The 18203-nt window shown below is 31.3% G+C and overlaps 1 protein-coding gene and 1 pseudogene across 1 annotated transcript; one reads left to right on the forward strand and one right to left on the reverse strand.

Moving 5' to 3' along the window:
- The first annotated feature begins 3110 nt into the window (after positions 1 to 3110).
- On the forward strand, positions 3111 to 11106 carry LOC111409381 (pyridoxal kinase). Its single transcript, XM_023039437.1, has 13 exons — positions 3111 to 3344; positions 3454 to 3562; positions 4369 to 4462; positions 4605 to 4709; positions 4974 to 5057; positions 5380 to 5453; positions 6310 to 6374; positions 6983 to 7046; positions 9232 to 9297; positions 9513 to 9566; positions 10231 to 10275; positions 10368 to 10421; positions 10784 to 11106. The coding sequence occupies exons 1-13, from the start codon at positions 3280 to 3282 to the stop codon at positions 10922 to 10924; spliced, it is 1020 nt and encodes a 339-aa protein (XP_022895205.1). The 5' UTR covers positions 3111 to 3279; the 3' UTR covers positions 10925 to 11106.
- Positions 11107 to 15307: 4201 nt separating this feature from the next.
- Positions 15308 to 16633, reverse strand: LOC111375636 (annotated as a pseudogene).
- Positions 16634 to 18203: the final 1570 nt, after the last annotated feature.

An 18203-nucleotide genomic window follows, 5' to 3' on the forward strand; every position in this document is an offset into this window, starting at 1 on the left:
TAAAAGATTTTACGAGGCATGGATGAGATTGAGATACATACAAGATTCGAGGACAAATCTTTTTCAACTAGGAGAGATTGACGAAGTTCGAAATATGTCTAAGGGTTGATATTTATTATGTTATGTTATGTTATGTTATTGTTTCCTATTTAATTTATTTTTCTTGAATTTTAATTGAGTGCAGGCCTTTACGTTCTTATGCAAATTTTAAGGTTTTCTTTGTTAGGTTTTCTATTTGAGCACGTTTTCTCTTATCATTTTTGCTTGGTTTTTTATTGAACAAATAATATAGATTTGGGGGTTTTTCAAATTTTTACTATCCTCAGTATTTGATGTCTCAAGTCAAGGATTTCAAATTATTGGTTTTCGTCCGCAAAACAACAAGCCTTTGATACTTTAATTTTCTAGTGTTATGAGGAACTAAGGCACTGTTTGATTGGTAAATATTTCCATTTAAAATAAAATTTGGATGACATTTTCCAACTTTGGTGTGTTTGATAGGGATTTATTTTCCATGGAATAGAAATTTTTGAATTTCTTGGGAGCTGCCATTTTCTTGTTTTTGTAGGAAAATCATGGAGGGAATTGACATGATTTTCCTAGTTACTGTTGACGTTTTTCCTTTTTTTAGGTAATGGAAATAAATTCTAAAAATTATTGTAAAAAAATATTTCCCTTTAATTAACAATTTTTATGTAAAACAAAGTCAAACGAACACTAAAAGATAGATGATTTTCTTGATTTTTTTGGTAATGGAAACAAATTGCATCCTCAATACCAGTAAATTCTATTTTTTTAATTGACAATTTTCATGTAAAACAAAGCCAAGCGAACACCAAAAAATACTTTGATTTCAACATTTTTCAGGTGAAAAATTATATCAATCAAATACAATAATTTACAATTCTCAGGAAAATAATTTATAGATAATTCAATTCCCTAAAATTCGTTTTCTTTCCACTCAAATTTTATCTTTGCAATCAAACGAAAATTAGAAGATGATTGTTCAACTATCTTTGTTCAAAATTAACGACGCTTGGATAGTGTGCTCGTTCATTGTTTTACTCCTATTATGAAATACATTGATGCTATCCACTTATTCACACTCATCTCTATTTATTTATAAACCAATTATAAGAACTCATAAACGTGCTTTTCCAATTTGACAATTTATGTGTCATTTAACTTGATATATTAAGGTCCCGTTTGATTCCCATTTTTATCAAAATACAGTTTTCTTTTTTTTCTTAATCACACATTTTTCATTAAAATAATATTATACATAAATCAAAATTTTTTTTTTACTTTTTATCCACACATTTTCAATCAATCTACTATTCTAAAATTTATTTTTCCATAAAAAAGGGTGAAAAACACCCTCTAAATTGTCAACTAAGATGAAGTAAATAATGCTACCATAAGAAGTAAACAACAATAAAAAATTTGTATATCATTTTTTTTTTCTCGTAATTTAGCCAACCAATAGAAGTCGGTCTTTGAGACAAAGAGCGGTAATAGTCCTTAACCTTTAACCTTTGTTTCATTTTGGTCCACAATCTTCAAAAAAGCAAATTTTCACCTCCTGCTATCAACACATGTTGCACCCATAATTTCACAAGACAGATCCATCCAAGATGCAATATAAAGAAGCAATTTGACACAAAACTTTGGGGTCCGCATCCGTCCTGAATGGGGAGGCTGGTCGAGGATGCCTTGCCCTGCACCTATCCAGATTATCTAGTTATTTATATAAAATTAAATTTTTATTTAAAATACTTTATGGTACAACTTTTTTATTCCTAAGCCCATTGGGAAATTAGGGGTAGCACGGCTCGACCTTTCGACACCCAAGCTCGGCTTGTGTCCAAATCTTAGACTTGACTTGGCCTATTGGCTCGTAGGTCTCATATGCCAAGTTGGACTACCCACGAGTCATTTTTTTTTAAAGAATTAACAAAATAAACTCAAAAATGAGCATTTTTCAAAATAATAATAATAATAAAATAAATTCAAAAATGAGCCAACTCGTAAAAAGATAGGAGCTTCACTTGACTTATGACTCGTATCAAAACAGGCTTATCAATTGTTTAGGATCCATTATTTGAAAAAAAAAATTATTATTGAATAATATTTTTTGAAGAATATTTGGTTAAAGAATAAGAATTTTTTTATTTATGTCTAATATTATTTTATTGAGAGAACATATGATTTATAAGAGTTGAGAGAAAAATGAAAATAAAATTTAATGGTGATCAAATAGGAGTTTAAATCGTTCATAATCGAGTTATGGACATCTCAACCCTTAAAACATTTCCCCACTTTGCACCAAAAAATTTGGTGAAAACCCTCTCCAACCCAACATCATATTTTCACCAAAATGGTGGCACTATTCACTTGCACAATTTTGCACCAAAGTGGTTAATATCCTTTTTGCCCTTCTTTTCCATGTTGAACCAAATTTTATTTAAGATTATTTGTGTCTTTTTTTTTTTTTTTGGTTATGAAACAAATTTTAATTCTTAATAATAATAATAATATTATTATTATTATTATTATTATTTGTACAACATTTTGTATATTAATGAATTCAATATTTTCGTTAACAAATTGTAATTATTTGTTTAGTAATTTATGTAGTAGTTTATTAATTAATGGCATGTTTGAGCCTCATTTTTATTGAAAAATGCAACTTGGAATGATGGAATGATGGAAAATACGTGATTAAAAAATAAAAATAAAATTGAGTTTGCATGTAATAATTTAAAGAGAGTACTATTGAAGAAAAAGAGAGAGAGATAGGGAGGGAGAAATGTATTTTGAAAATAATGGGTATAAATAAATTTTTAGATAAATAAATTGTTAAGAAGAAAATAATTAAATATTATTCATTTTGTACAATTTTTTATGTAATATGTTGAAAATAATTTTTAATTTGATGTAAAATAATGTAAATTTCGGTGTAGTTGTAGGCTTGAAGATGGTCAAAGATGAACCAACGACTATCCCCCTTTGTCAACCTACTGGACCCCTAAGCCAACTTTTTTAATCTTGCGATAAAATTCGTACTCTGACGTGAAAACCTAAACAAAGTCAAGATTCGCCTGCGGAATCTATCAACGTTAAATTCCCAGTTTGCCCTTCCCACATCAACTCCCCCGAATCACGACGATACACATATGATTGCTAGAGATTAAAGAATCGTTATTGTTGAAGAAGAAAAATGCTAGAGATTTGAGAATAAGTCGTACCGTATACATAAGTAGATTGCTCGAATTATTTATGCTCAAATCTTCATTCGTTGGCTTGTTTGAACCTAAACCCACCCGGAGATTTTGCATTTCTGGGTAACTTTCTCTTTTTTCTTTTTTCTTTTTTTTTTTTCCGTATCATATAAGTATAGTTGTGTATCTATTTATTTATGTAATGGATAGTTTATAAATGGAAAATTTGTAGATTGAATAGAAGTTCAAAGAAGTGGGTAATGGCGCCTCCGCCGATTCTTGCTTTAGAACTGCCGTCGGAGACAGGGCGGGTTCTCAGTATTCAATCTCACACAGTTCAGGTGCTTCTTGTTTATTAATTCAAAGTAATTTTGTGAGCCCTCTTTTGAATATATTATCTGAATGGCTTGTGGGTTATTGTTTTTTTAAATTAGAAAGAAATGGTTTTTGATGATGTGAAATTATTGTTGTTCAAGTATATTGAAGAAAATTGCTAAGTTAATGGGAATGTACTCTGTTGATGTGAAATTATTGTTGTTCCAAGTGTATTGAAGAATATTGCTGAGTTAAGGGGAATGTACTCTGTTGATGTGGATGCATAGATGGTCTGGAATAAGCCGGAATTTTTTAAATATTAAGAATATGTAGGAGGAAAGGAGTGGTTTTTAAGGATATTTATCATGCCTTTATCTTGAACAGTTTTGTCTTCATTTTAGCCATACGACTTTATTATGTTTATTTGTGTGCCCTTGTGGTGCAATCCTGAGTTTTGCTATTTTAAGGATGTTTTCCTTTTAGGAAGAATTCATCAATATTCATGTCTTCATATACGCGCACAAGTAAATCAAATTACTTGCTAGCCTTTCTTTCATCAATTGTACTATGGAGATTAAACAATCAAATATGCACTTTTTAGCTGTTCTGAAGTATGACATTAATCAAAATTCCATTTATACACAGAAAAGACACACCATGATATCCATATTTGCTTACATTTTTTTTTTATTCTTCTATTGCCATTTTGGATTTTCTATCCTTATTGTTTCTGTTTGATGATTCACTTGTGCTTTCTTGATATACCTCAAAAATCCTATTTATAAATTGTAAGCTTTACGTTGAGATCATTTCCAATTCTTTTTCTCCTAAGGGATATGTTGGCAATAAATCAGCTGTCTTTCCTCTACAATTACTTGGCTATGACGTGGACCCCATCAATTCTGTACAGTTCTCAAACCACACAGGCAAGCTGCTTATACCACTTCGTTCAAACAGTCTGACGCCTGAAACACGGTGCGAGGTCATCTGTGAATCTGTAAATGATCAGGCACGTTGCATTAGATATATACAGATAATTTTGCTGTTACTTCAACCGAGTTTGTGCAGGATACCCATCTTTTAAGGGCCAGGTTTTGAACGGAGACCAACTTTGGGAGTTAATAGATGGTCTTGAGGCTAATGATCTGTTATTCTATACTCATCTACTGACAGGTATCTCAAAAGCCCTCTAAAAATTGAATCCACAGCCTTGTCTTTTGACAGAAAAAATGATGGTCAACACCTTAGTTTTCTTTCCCACATGTTCAGTTTGCGCTCATTTTTATACTTTCGAGACTTTTTTTTTCATTTCTTAAAAGACAAACTCAATTGAACATTTTTTTTTTCAAAAATTTCTACATACACTTGTTAGTCTATAAAGGTTTGATTTGTTTACTCTCTGCCTTGTGCTTTCTAATTCTTAATGGCGTACTGTAGGTTATATTGGTTCTATCTCCTTCTTGAACACTGTACTAAAAGTTGTGGACAAGCTTAGGTCTATCAACCCAAAACTTACATATGGTAAGTAGCCACTACCTGTTGATAAAGTATTATCATTCATATTAACAATGACATTCAGGATTTTGTATTCCTAGTATCTCATATTAATTTGAGCTTCTGCTACTTTTTATAGAAGTAATTATAAGTTGCATGTGAGTAAATATTTTTTTATTCATCTTTTGTTCTCTTATTTCTGGATTTGGTTGGGGGTGGAGAGCGTTGATCCTGATCATGCATAAAAAATTGGAGACCTTATAAGTAATAGAGCTAAAAATTATTTATATTTCATAGTGTGGATCTTGATGTAAATTTTGTCTTCTAACACTACATGCTTTTTATTCAGTCTGTGATCCAGTTTTGGGCGATGAAGGAAAGCTTTATGTCCCTCAAGAACTGGTTTTGGTATATCGCGAGAAGGTATTTCATACTCTCCATTTGGAAGTGGATTTTCCTTTAATTAATGCATTAGCTTGCTTATAGAGGACGATGTACTGCTGGACCTAGTTTTCTCAGTCTTTCTTTCTTCAAATGGCCTTAATAGAAATGGAGTCATGCCTGACAGCTCAATTCCTAGGTGTGACTAATTCCAATCATAAAAGTGTCGATATCATATTTGTTTATTTCATGTTTTATGTTTTGACCACATGGAAATGCTTTATTCAAGTTCAAAATAAACATCACGAGCCTGTTTGGGCGCCATTTTTTCCCCAAAATGCATTTTGGAATAGAATTTTGAAGGAGAATGTGCGGCTAAAAAAATAAGGAAAAGTTTTTGGTTGATGTTTAATATTATTTTATTGAAGAATATGTGGTTGAAAATAAAAGGGGGAAAATGTATTTTGGAAATAATGGAGACCAAACAAGGGTTTTATTTGTTCTTATTTTCTCAACTTAACGTCAGTTTTTTCAGGAAGGAAACTAGCAATTTTCTGCATTATTTCTTGGCAATGTGAAATAGATTTTTCCCAAATCTTAATTATTTTTAATAGAAAAGGAAAAAGAATAAAAGAAAGTACAATCTGAATTTAGAATAAAATCCTTTATTTCTAAGTACATAAAATAACATGGAATGAGGTAACTCAAAAGTATTTGAATCATTGCTGCCTTTCATATTTTGACTTTGGAGGTGGTTTTATCAATATAGCTGTCTCCTAATAATGATGGGATAAGACTTAGTTGCATCGAGTTGTTAACTTTCAATTATTTATTTTTCTGTTAAACCAATGATTAAATTTTCTAATGATTAACGCTTTGAAGTGCTACTTCAAAATAGGTTGTCCCTATTGCTTCGATGTTGACTCCTAATCAGTTTGAGGCTGAACAGTTAACTGGTTTAAGGTATTCATTCCATCTAAATAGTGCCAAACTAGTTATGAAGCTGATCGAGTATAGTTGTGTTTCTATGAGGATATTCTTGTCTCAATCTTGTTAAATTTACTGCCTGTTGAAGTTGGTTGCCTAGTGTGAAACAGAACAGCAATTTTGTGCTGCATTTACGAAATATGTGAAGTTGCTATTTTATTTACACATATATTTAATGAGAGAATCTTTATTTATTCTTAATATCATGGGTACTTTACTAAAATTTGAAGCAAAAGCAGCACGGTAAGAAATGATGCCTGCAGTGTAATTAGGGTCATGAGAGCATGCCCAATCAGGCTAATCATTGATGATTTGAAGTTGATATATATCTAAACTGCTGTTGAACGTTGATCCCCACTCTGGTTGCTGTGTGGTCCATCCATGTCAAATTGCAGTGATGCTTTGTTTGTTCTTATTTATGTTAATACCAATTCAGATACCAAATGTACTTGTATCTTTATGGAGGTTACTACATGGCTGAATATTTTAGCAACATCATGATGCAGCTTTTTTACTATTCAATCTTTGTCTGTGCCATTATCTTAGTCCTTGTTGCCTTCTATGGTGGGTTTTGCCTGTCTCAGGATCACATCTGAACAAGATGGTAGGGAAGCTTGCAACATTCTTCATGCTGCAGGACCTTCAAAGGTTTGTCTTCGTGCTGAAACCTTAGAAAATTAGTTTCAATTGGTTCCCAAGCCTTTCACTTAATGCAATTTTTTTGTCTTGATATTTGCTTTCCTCTTCAAGCTGCTTTTTGAAGTCTTTCTCCTAAAATTAAATTCCTGTCATTGAATGTGTCATGATTCACTGGTAACAAAGATCACATTCCGAATCAGGTTGTTTATGATGTGCTTCTTTTTATGATGGTGCAAGTTGAGTTATGCAATTTCCTTTATAATGATAGATCATATTGTTTTGTTTTGTGTTTTTTTAACAACTTATACATGGAAGGATAGCCTAAAGTAATAAAATAAGACTTCTATTTGAATTGTTCACTGATCATTTACTCTTCACTGAGAGACTGTCTTTGTAGTGGACTTTGGCTGGCTTGGTTCAGACATTCAATTGCCTTTTTCTACATTTGTTGTGATCATGTCCCTTCTTCAAGGGCATTTCCATTTGAATTTTTTTGCTTGGAAACCAACTTCCTGTAGAGTTACTCTTGGTGCAGAAGCAGAATTAGAGTTCTAGAAACAAGAATAAAGTTGAACCAACTCAAAAATTTGTAGAGAATAATTTTATTGTATTAAATTAGTTAACTGAAAAGTGTACAAAGCCTTTGTATATATGGGCAAAAAAATTATCTAGTATCACTATTATAATGAAACTATACTAAAATCATAAAAGGAAATAAAACTAAAATCTTGAGAGGAAACAAAATCATAATCTAAACAAGAATAAAATCCTATTACAACAATCTATAAATTCGTGTCCTATTTGTAATAGAATGTCCTATATCAATATCCCCTATTTGGGAAAAAATTCGTCCTCGAGTTTGGTGGAAGAGAGAATTAATCAATTAGGAGGAAAATCACCAAAATTTCTGCATCACATTTTAAGAATTCAAACTTAACTCTAGCCACTTGTTATTGTGTTTTGCACTCGTTGAAGCATCCAACATCCATAGCAGTCAAAATTTGCAATTTTTTGTCAACAAAATCTCTGAACCTATCCATCCTTCATTCTAGATTTTAGATTGAGGTTGGTGATTTAGCTACTTTTCAATCATCGTCATGAGGATGCACATAACTACCACTTGGAATTCTTGAAAAAAGAATAAAGTTGAATCAACTCAAAAATTTGTAAAGAATGATTTTATTGTAATAAATTGGTTAATTGGAAAGTGTACAAAGCCTGTGTATGTATGGGCAAAATAATTCTCTAGTCTTGCTAATATAATGAAACTAAATAAAAACCATAGAAGGAAACAAAATTAAAATCTTGAAAAGGGAAAAAAAATCATAACCTAAACGAGAAATAAAATTGTATTACAACAATCTATAATTCCATGTCATATTTGTGATAGAATTGTCATACATCATCTTAGTTCACACGAGAGAATTGGTTAGGTTTAGCTTAGAGCGTCCTTTTTCATCCTTCTTGGCCTGATGATAAAATTTCAAGTGATGAACATTGGTTTTTTTAAAAATAGTTTAGAACAAATAATCTAGCATTTAAAATGGATGTTAAAATCTGCTTTTTTGATGCCAGATTGCTGCTTTATAACTTATTCTTAAATCACATAGACAACTTTCCCGACTACGCGTAAAATCGTGAAGTATATTGAAGCACAAGCGGATTTGGATTTAGTAGCTTGTCTTCATCAATTAGACCTATATATCTCTTACTAATCTGTTTAATCTTAATTACACAACTTTAATAATGGATTCTCTAGGTTTGTAATATGTATCTCTAACTATACTTCTGACTGTTGTTTATGTGAAGAAGTGTGATGTTAAACAAAAGGCAAATTTTCCTCTTGTGAACTTTTATCCATTTCAACAAAATAAGAGGGATCTTCAGCATAAAGAAAATATAGACAATAATTTTTGAGAATCTGTCAATTGGTTGCTGATGTTCACTCTCTCTGATTGTCTAGTTTCTGTTTATTTGTCCTCTCCTGTGTGCTGATGTTATGAGAAATGCAAGCATTGTAGTAGTTTTTAATGATTCAATTTTTCAAGAAACTCAGCCTTATCAGGCATCAATAATCAAAGTTGCTATGAGATTTGAAGGAATTTATGGAATAGCAAGAAAAAAACTAGAGTCATACAGTTGTAATTTAGTTTTATTTCTTTCTAGATTTACAACATTTAGGGTCATATTTCAGGTTGTGATTACAAGCATAAACATAGATGGCAATCTTCTCCTGATTGGCAGTCATCAGAAAGAGAAGGTACGAATATCCATCTCAAGAAAAATAAGAAGATGGAGTAAATATATTACCAAGTGTTCATCTCAAGCATGTTATTGCTAACTCTTTTTTGTACATTGTTCTGAGTCTTTATCAATGTTATCTTAAGGATTATTTACTTTTTTACTTGGTACAGTAATTCTAGGTTTTGATTATAACGTGTTTCCTCTTTTGTTGAACAACTTTAATTTTTACAGGGTCAATCTCAGCAGTTCAAGATTTTGATTTCCAAAATTCCTGCCTATTTCACGGTATGCATTTGTTTCACTTGTGAACCTTCCTGCAAATTTTGCTTGTCTATATCCATTAATTATTTATCATTTTGAAGAGTTAACCAGCTATCATTGAGCTCTTCTGCTCTGGGTTTGATAGAAATGTCATGTTTTTTTAGAGCTCCTAAGTAGAACGGCATTGAAATGTTTTGAGTTTTTGCAATACATGAGAACATTTTTAGTTTCGAGATGCTGATCCTGACAAGTATTCTATGTTTTTCATTCGCAAAGTTGTAAGGATCTTATTGCCTTTGCTTCACGTGGCTGATATGGATGTGGAGTGCATTCGGCTGTTGAACCCCCTCCCTCCCGACTTACCCTAACTTATCTTTGAAATTTGCAGTTTCAGGAATGGGATTCGGTTAACTTGACTAATTTGTTTCTGCAAATACGCATGTTCAACATTATACGACCTTACATATTGGAATTCTATATCATTCTTATTCTCTCTTTTTCTCATCCTTCCGACTATCCACACCTTTACTTCTTTCATTTTGTTTTACAACTTCTTTTTCGTTTTTGGGGGAAAATCCTCTATTCTAGAATTCTGTTTTTGTTTAATCAATTTCATTCGTCCACATGCAAATATTTATTAATCCTTTATGGCAGATATAACTAATAAAATGACATTGCTTGCTAGCAGGGAACAGGAGATCTAATGACTGCACTGTTGCTAGGATGGAGCAATGTAGTGCTTGAGCAAAATTAAATTATGTCCTTGAGCAACTTTGTCATTTATTATTTAGCGATTTCTTATTGTAGTTCTACCATGCTATGCAGAAATATCCTGAAAACCTCGACAAAGCAGCAGAGCTGTCCGTATCAAGCGTACAGGTATTCTTTTTGCTGATTATCGTTGTCATGCCGTTGCCAAATATCTGTATACAAAGCTAAGATTCATTATTCAATAACTGCAATATTATTATCCGTGAACTTCTTGATAATAACTTGTTAAAACAATGAACAGTCTGAGCGAATTACCGGGTTAAAAACAAACCTGTGACATTATTATAGATCGAGACTTGTAGCTTCATTCTTTACTCATTCCACCCTGGAAAATGTACTCCGGTGAATGAATCAAGTGTTAGGATGGAGAGTCGGATACAAAGTAGTATAAAATAGTCCATGACTTGTTAATTCTTTTACTTGGATCTTGGTTTTCTGAATGGTGGCTGAGATGTAATTCTCTATTGCAGGCTCTTCTGGCGAGGACATTGAATGACTATACGAAGGCCGGACATGATTGCCAATCGAGCAGTTTGGAGATTCGATTGATTCAAAGTCAAGACGATATTCGCAACCCAGAAATCAAATACAAGGCTGAGAAGTACAACTAAGTTGTGATATCATTGTTTATGCCAATTATAAGATGCATTCAATAAAGTTGCCAAGTTTAATGGCATTTTAACATTTGACTCTGATGTAATCAAAACTATATTACTAGTTCATTTGTTGGTTGTAACATGCATTTGATTTTATTTTAGTTTTTGAAATGATATTCATATTACATTTTTGTTTACGAATGCACTCGCAATTTTTTACTTATTGTCATACTCACGTCTTTTAGTTATTTTTCATAACATTTAAATCCTCAACCTTCTATTAATTAGTATTTCTTGTACTTGACGAAGGTATCGTCCAAAAATTCCATTAAGAAAGTAAAGATGCATAGCGTATTTGATTGACTTCATTTTTCATGAAAAATGTCATTTTTCACCTAAATTTCTACTTTTAGGATGTTTAATGGATAATTTTTTTTATGGAAAATATTTTTAACTTTAGATCATGTGATTATATTTTCTTCAAAAATAAGGAAATAATTGGTGTGATTTTTATAATTTTATTTTTCAGGTAATTCACTCTCTTTTGCTCTTTCATTTACTCGTCAATAAAAAATGGACAAATATTTTTTAAGTTGAAAGCTAAATCAATAAAATTCATTTAATTTATAAATTTTATACAAATAAATTCTAAAATTTTTTTTTTTTTCATACGAGTTTTATGTTCGCAATCAAAAGTACTTTTATTGTTATGATAAAGTACAAAATATTGAAATTTGAGAGGAGAAAGATATAAATACTACAAGAATCTTACCTATACAAAAAATTAGAAAAGAAAACATACAAAAGCAATTAAATATTTGTGTCACTTTAAGAACAAAATGACATTATTTTATAATATTCACTCAATCTTATAGTGTTTTATTTAATATAAAATAATGATATATATTAATTTACGAATAATATGTTACTTATTTTCTTTATTGAATGAAAGAAGAAGTAAATACTCGTAGCTTCTGTGGAAGGCACGTGCGAGATTCCTGCACAATGTTTCACTACTACATATTTGCATGTTAAGATATTTTCTTGAATTGGCGTTATTAATTCCCAATTTTATTCAATATTATTAAATGCAAAATAACTAATGAATTATAACTCTAACCATAAAGTTGACCTACAATTGACTCGACTTTAAACTTACATTCTTATTTTATCCTCCATTTGAACAATTTTATGTCGCAGAAGTTCATCATTTTGTATATTTTTTAGGGTTAAAGCTCCTTGGACAACCCCTAGACGTTTAGAGGGTTGTCACCAAGAATAACCCATTTTATAGATCCCGATGAAACGATTATATATTGCAGCTTTTAAGTTGATTAATTAATTAAATCTAAGAAGCAGCAATGCTTGACAAAATTATGAAGTTTCTTTGACTTATTGCTTCCTAATATCGTTAGTGGATATATGTTTGATAAAAAGCTCATATCAGATTGAAGCAATGTAAAGAATATTTTACAAGTGGATTTCTTCTGTCCAAGCGTGCTCTAATCCTTTGCGTTATATGTTGTATCCCATCTCGACTGAACGAATCTCTTTATATTTGTCACTCTTGTTGTAGATAATATACACATTAGTTAAGAAATATGAGTCCATACTAGCTTATTTAAATAAACTAGAAATTATAGAAGGCGCAGTACGTAGGAGACGTGTGTAAAAGCTAAGAGTAACGAGCTCTAAATCGAATTCTAATAATATTTTGGAATTGTACATAGAATCTGAATTTTTTTCAAATACAACTTTATAGAAGAAGCTAGTTATTGTCTTCCAAAGCTAGTGTATATGAATAATATTTTAGATTTAGGATAAGATCTTGGATCCAAACTAGTGTATATGAATGATATTTTAGATTTAGGATAAGCTCTTGGATCCAAAAACATTTTTTTTTTAATTATTATATGCTGGCTTACATCATTCTGCTCTGATTAAAGCCAGAATTTGAGGGAAAGATTGAAAAGGAAGTTTGGCAAACATTGAAAGGAAATGTGGTTGAAAACTCAATAAAACAAGTGAATCTCATGTAATGTATAATTAAAATTGAAATTTGACCGATTGAAAAGTCGATAAAATTTTCGTCAAATTTTATCAAACAAGCACTTAATTCCATCTTTTAGGGAGATCAAAAATCTTATTCTATTTCACAATTGACAAAGTAGTATCTTCGTTTTGAATTCCCTCTTGCCATATGTTTGCTGATTTGACCACTCCCTTGAAAAAATTCTCTCACGTACACTGTTCGTGTGAAATTTGCAAATGTACGGGATCATTAACAAGTAATAATAAGGTGAGTTGTGAGTTATCGTCCTATGAGTAATAATGTTTAATTCTAGTTTACTATCGATGTTCGTGACACAAAATACGTAATTTGTTGTTTTCTAAATTAATTCTAAACTAAGGAAGCAATAAAAAAATATTTTGTCAAATATGTGAATGATTGTATTGGATTTTGAATCTTTCTATTGTCATTTATTTTAATTCTTGATTTGTAATATAGTCAATTTCAATCTTTCATGACAATCGATAACACTAGTGTATATAATTCTCTTTTTTAAGATAAATTAAATCTATTCTAATCACGACTTGATCATATTCCTAATCCGAATTCATATAACCAAAATGCATTAAGTTATAGGATATCTATGTGATTACGTATGTGATAAAAATTATTCATAATTCTATCTACATATGTTAATTTTGTGGCATTTTAAACTTATTGCGAGTCTCCCAACACTACAATAAACAACTAATTATTCAATTGGTGGCCAATCAATTAAATAATACAATCAATTTTAAAAAATCAAGAAATAACTAAATTAATAGTCTTAAATCAAAACAAATATGCAATAGGGTTCATCATTCATCCAATATAGTAGAAAAACTAGCATACCGTTCTAATGATTAAATTATACAAGAAATATTGAAAAAACATCGCCCGAAAAGAAGAAATTATGAAGAAATCCTATTTCTTAGCTTGAATCTTGAAAATAGATGAATATTTTTCAATAAACTTGTATAATCCCCGTTGATCTTGACGCCTAACATTGTTCATCTCCTCCAAAATACGTAGAATATAGATATTTTTAGGTCTAAGAGAGGTTCCATATGTTTTGGACGTGTTTAGGTATATATAGTATGTCAAAATATTATTTTCATGTAGAATTTCATCGGAATAAGGAAATTGGCCTATCACAGAAAATTTGACCTCATGCGCGCACCATATAGTTCATTGCGGGCACACTGGTCAATGATTTTGCTCTCAAGAAATGCATATCAAGGTGCCACGCGTGCGGAGAAATGCCAATGCTTGCACGTCGTTTTATGCAATGTTGTCCCTTTTATAACTTTCTCTTCCGAACTCCGATTAAGGTGATTTGAAGTGCATTGGAAAGCTAACTCAAAGAGCTACATTCTTCCAAGGCATAATTTTCCAATTCAAAAGTTTGATATCCGAAAAATGGGTTTCAAATTAAAGCTAAAAATTCGAAGCATAATTTTTTCAGCTGACAATTGATTTGTCCAAATACTTCAACTCTATTTCACTTCTTTGACCACCAATTGTATCCAATTGATGTCATATGATCTTCAATCTTCATTTTGTGATCCAAATCCACTATTGGATGTTTACACTTTGGTTCTCAAATTTTGGAATTCCTCATTTCGCACGTTTTCGTTCTTGTCTGCTAAATCCACCAATTTACATTGAGTTCATACTAATAAACATAATTAATACAAAATTAAGCTATAACTCTTTTAAATCACTGACAAATACTTCAATTTACTGGTCTGGATAAGTATATAAAATATACTTATCATATACTTTAAAGATTAGATTGTTCACTACCAATAAAAGATAAATGATACACTTGACACACTCGATTAGATCTAAACAAAACAAAATAGTGTGCAAAAACTCGTAAAATATTAGTTGTACACAGGTGTCATAGACAAAAAAGAGTCGTGTTCTCAATTAATCATAGCCAACAAAAGTATATGTGCATATATATTATACGGGATAATTCATCCAATACACTCGATTAGGGTTATTTTAAAAAAAAACCTAGTCACTCAACTTACAGTGAAGTTTCCTTCATAATGTCAATGAACTTTATTTTGTTTGAAAGTCTGCTGAAATTTATTTTTGTGTCAGTTTGGTCATTCAGTTTCAATACATTTAAATTTTCTAATAAAATTTCTTGCATGTATCTAATGTAACATCGACATAGAGGTCGTCCAAATCAGGCATTCTGTCAGAAAAATTAACAGTAATTTTAAAGAAAAACAAGTGTTCTTTGACTAATGTAACACTTTATCATAAGTTGAGTGACAAGATTAAGAAAGAAACACGAGATATTAGCTATAACGACACAACATAAACATTGTGTCCGATAGTTCATCTGATATGCCTAAGATACATATTCGACATGAAAGATGAAAGAAAAAAATAATCATCTTCTTTGACTCGAATCTAGAATTACATAAACAATCCTCACATAATATGACAAGCATTTGGATTATCATCACTGAAAAGATATGTGATTGTTTCATCAGATGCATTCAGCACAGGAACAGCTTGTGCAACATTTCTTACAAAACCAGAAGGAGCTTTTTTGTCATAGGCTTGAGATACATAAGGATATTGAACAAGATTGTAAGGGATATAAGGCCAGAACTCAGCTATTTTTCCTGTGCTCTTCACACTTTTCAACACCTTGTTTGGATCAACATAGCCAATCGCCGTTACACGGTGTTGTTTCCGTCGAACTTCCACGTTTGTCACACCTAAAGAACGTGTATCAAGAGGGTGCGAGGGAGAAATAGTAAAGCATAACATCTTAAGTATATATTTGGTAAGCAGTATTGGATGATACTGAATAGTAATTATGTTTGTTTAGAGAGTCAAATATGTCATTAAGAAAGAGTATGTGGTCGAGTTGGATGACATACATCTTGGTTGTTTCAACCATCATTAAATATTGGACATATATATAATTTCTCTTCTCGGAACTAAATGAGGAGATGTTTGATGTTTCAAGTCCCTACCCATTAATGCTCAAGAGGGCATAATTTATTTTTCATTTCTAATTAATATTATTTAGTACTATCTAATCTACCTTATCATACGTGCGAAACTTGATGTTGAGTTTTGGAAGGTCTCAAGAGACGAAAGTATATTCATAATTCCAAAATACTCACACGTGTATCTAGCAATTTATGAAATCGGATATATGCAAGTTTTTATCCAAATGCTTTAAAACCCTAATTTTAAAAATGATATAAACTTTCAAACTTGAGAAGGAAAAGCTTCAAAAATGGAAGACACATGCATGTAGAGCGAGATGATAAAACCTTTGATGTTTTTGACAGCATTCTTGACTCCTCTCACATCCATCACAATCCATTTTCACTTTGATCTCAACTGTCTGAGAAATTAAGGAAAAAGGCAAACAAATATAAGTGGAAATAAAAAGACTCAACATAAGCAAATTTAACACACACAGACTCACACGGGTGTGTGTGCATAGACAGCAAGTGATTTAAAAATGTTGGTGTAGGTAGTATGTAATGAGTACCTGCAATGGCTTCCTTTTGCTTCTTCTAGTGCTGGTGACAGTGCAAAAGTTTGAAAGATAGTCAAGAGCACCCATTTTCTGCTTACTTTTGGCACAAAGGAAAGATCAACTCCCTATTTATTACATAGTTTTGGAGTGAGAAAATAGTGTTCGACTGTGGAGAATTTAATTGCACTGCACTTTTTTTTTTTTTTTCCTCAACTGTAGATCGACCTTGCCAAATTTCTTTAATTACGAAGATATATATTTGGCATTTTACATGTATTAGGTCACTATAATATTCCTATCATATACATAAAGTCTTTCTTTCTATCTTTAATTTGGGAGGGGCTGTTCTTCTAAAGAAAAACGTGTGCAAAATCTTGTTACTTGTAATACCCTTAATAATTTATTATAGTAAAAAATCTGCAGCGAAAAAGTGAACGTAATTCTGTCACAGAGGGAGAACCACTTCATATATATGGGTTCACTTTGAGTGCATATAATTTCGTTGATTTATTATTGCTCATAGACTTGGGGATTATGGCTTAATCATTAAAGCATAATGCGTAATCGACTCTAAATTTATTGATAATATGATTTGATTTAGCAGTATGTCCGTGAGAACGAGTTGAGACCAGAAAATAGTGGGAAATTGGAGTATTTATTTTAAATTAAGAAGCAAATGCCCCCGCAAACAATGCTAATGTGCCTTGAAATCATGAGTGGATAAGAATACTTTTGATTTATTTATGTTGATATATTATTCAGAAAAATGTAAAGTGCTTTTGTGTTTGCTTTCATTTCCTTTCACTGAGTTTAGCATCTGCTTTTTTAATTATAACTAGATTATACCACAATAATTGCTTCTCTGTTGCTTGATTCCACGTCCATAATTATTAATTAGTGCATTTCCGGACCTTTCTAATTCTTTATTTCTACTTTAATATGTGCTTGTGTTATAAATTTGCTCTGAGCATATTTTGTGGAGTTCGAGATATTATTATTCAATAGTTCAGTGTTGATATGATCGCACCCACATATGAACAACATTCTGTTATAGCTCAAAAGTAATAAAGTATAACTTGTGCATGGCTTAATGAACATTAAATTTTCTTATACAAGTAAATAAATCGATAATAAGTTACTTAAACAAAAACATTTCCTAGGCAAAGAAACGAGTATAAACTGGACAATGTTGGCTAGTCTCCTTTTACCATAAAAGAATAAACATGTAATATTTTCTTGAGTTTTACATAAATAAGGGATAAAACATAACCAAGTTGTGAACCATTTCAAGAACTTCGCTCTGACGTCGCCACATCCTACTGTAGCAAAAGACCCTGAAAATGCACGAACCTGAAAGGTTGTATGTCATAAATCTACTATTGCAGATCGAAATGGGAATTGAAATAATACCCTGTTGTGAAGGACAGTAGCTTTTGGTCAAAGGACAGCCATGATTCTTCTGGAGTTACCTGCAAGAGTTAACAAGCAAAATCATGACCAACTAAATGACGAGTAGCTGATGGAAGGATTTAAACAATCCACTTATGAAGGATGCAATCAAACGATTATAGGAGAAGGAGAAAAGAAAGTGAAGAAGAGAAAGGACGGGGAAAAGGGAACCAAGTAAAATTTATAGAATAATCAAATGAAATGGCACTACAACAGAATAGGCTTTTTACAATAAAAATCTCTTTCCGTACAAAGCAACGCCGTAAAAAAAA

This window comes from Olea europaea, chromosome 2 (genome assembly GCF_002742605.1).
Source record: "Olea europaea var. sylvestris chromosome 2, O_europaea_v1, whole genome shotgun sequence".
In the NCBI taxonomy this organism is placed as follows: Eukaryota; Viridiplantae; Streptophyta; class Magnoliopsida; order Lamiales; family Oleaceae; genus Olea; species Olea europaea.

Bases quoted from the DNA above. Each gene is read 5' to 3' on its own strand.
- LOC111409381 (XM_023039437.1), top strand. From the start codon at position 3,280: ATGCTCAAATCTTCATTCGTTGGCTTGTTTGAACCTAAACCCACCCGG. The intron at 3,563-4,368 runs GTGCTTCTTGTT...TTTTCTCCTAAG, and splicing joins TTCAATCTCACACAGTTCAG to GGATATGTTGGCAATAAATC. The intron at 6,375-6,982 runs GTATTCATTCCA...TGCCTGTCTCAG, and splicing joins GAACAGTTAACTGGTTTAAG to GATCACATCTGAACAAGATG.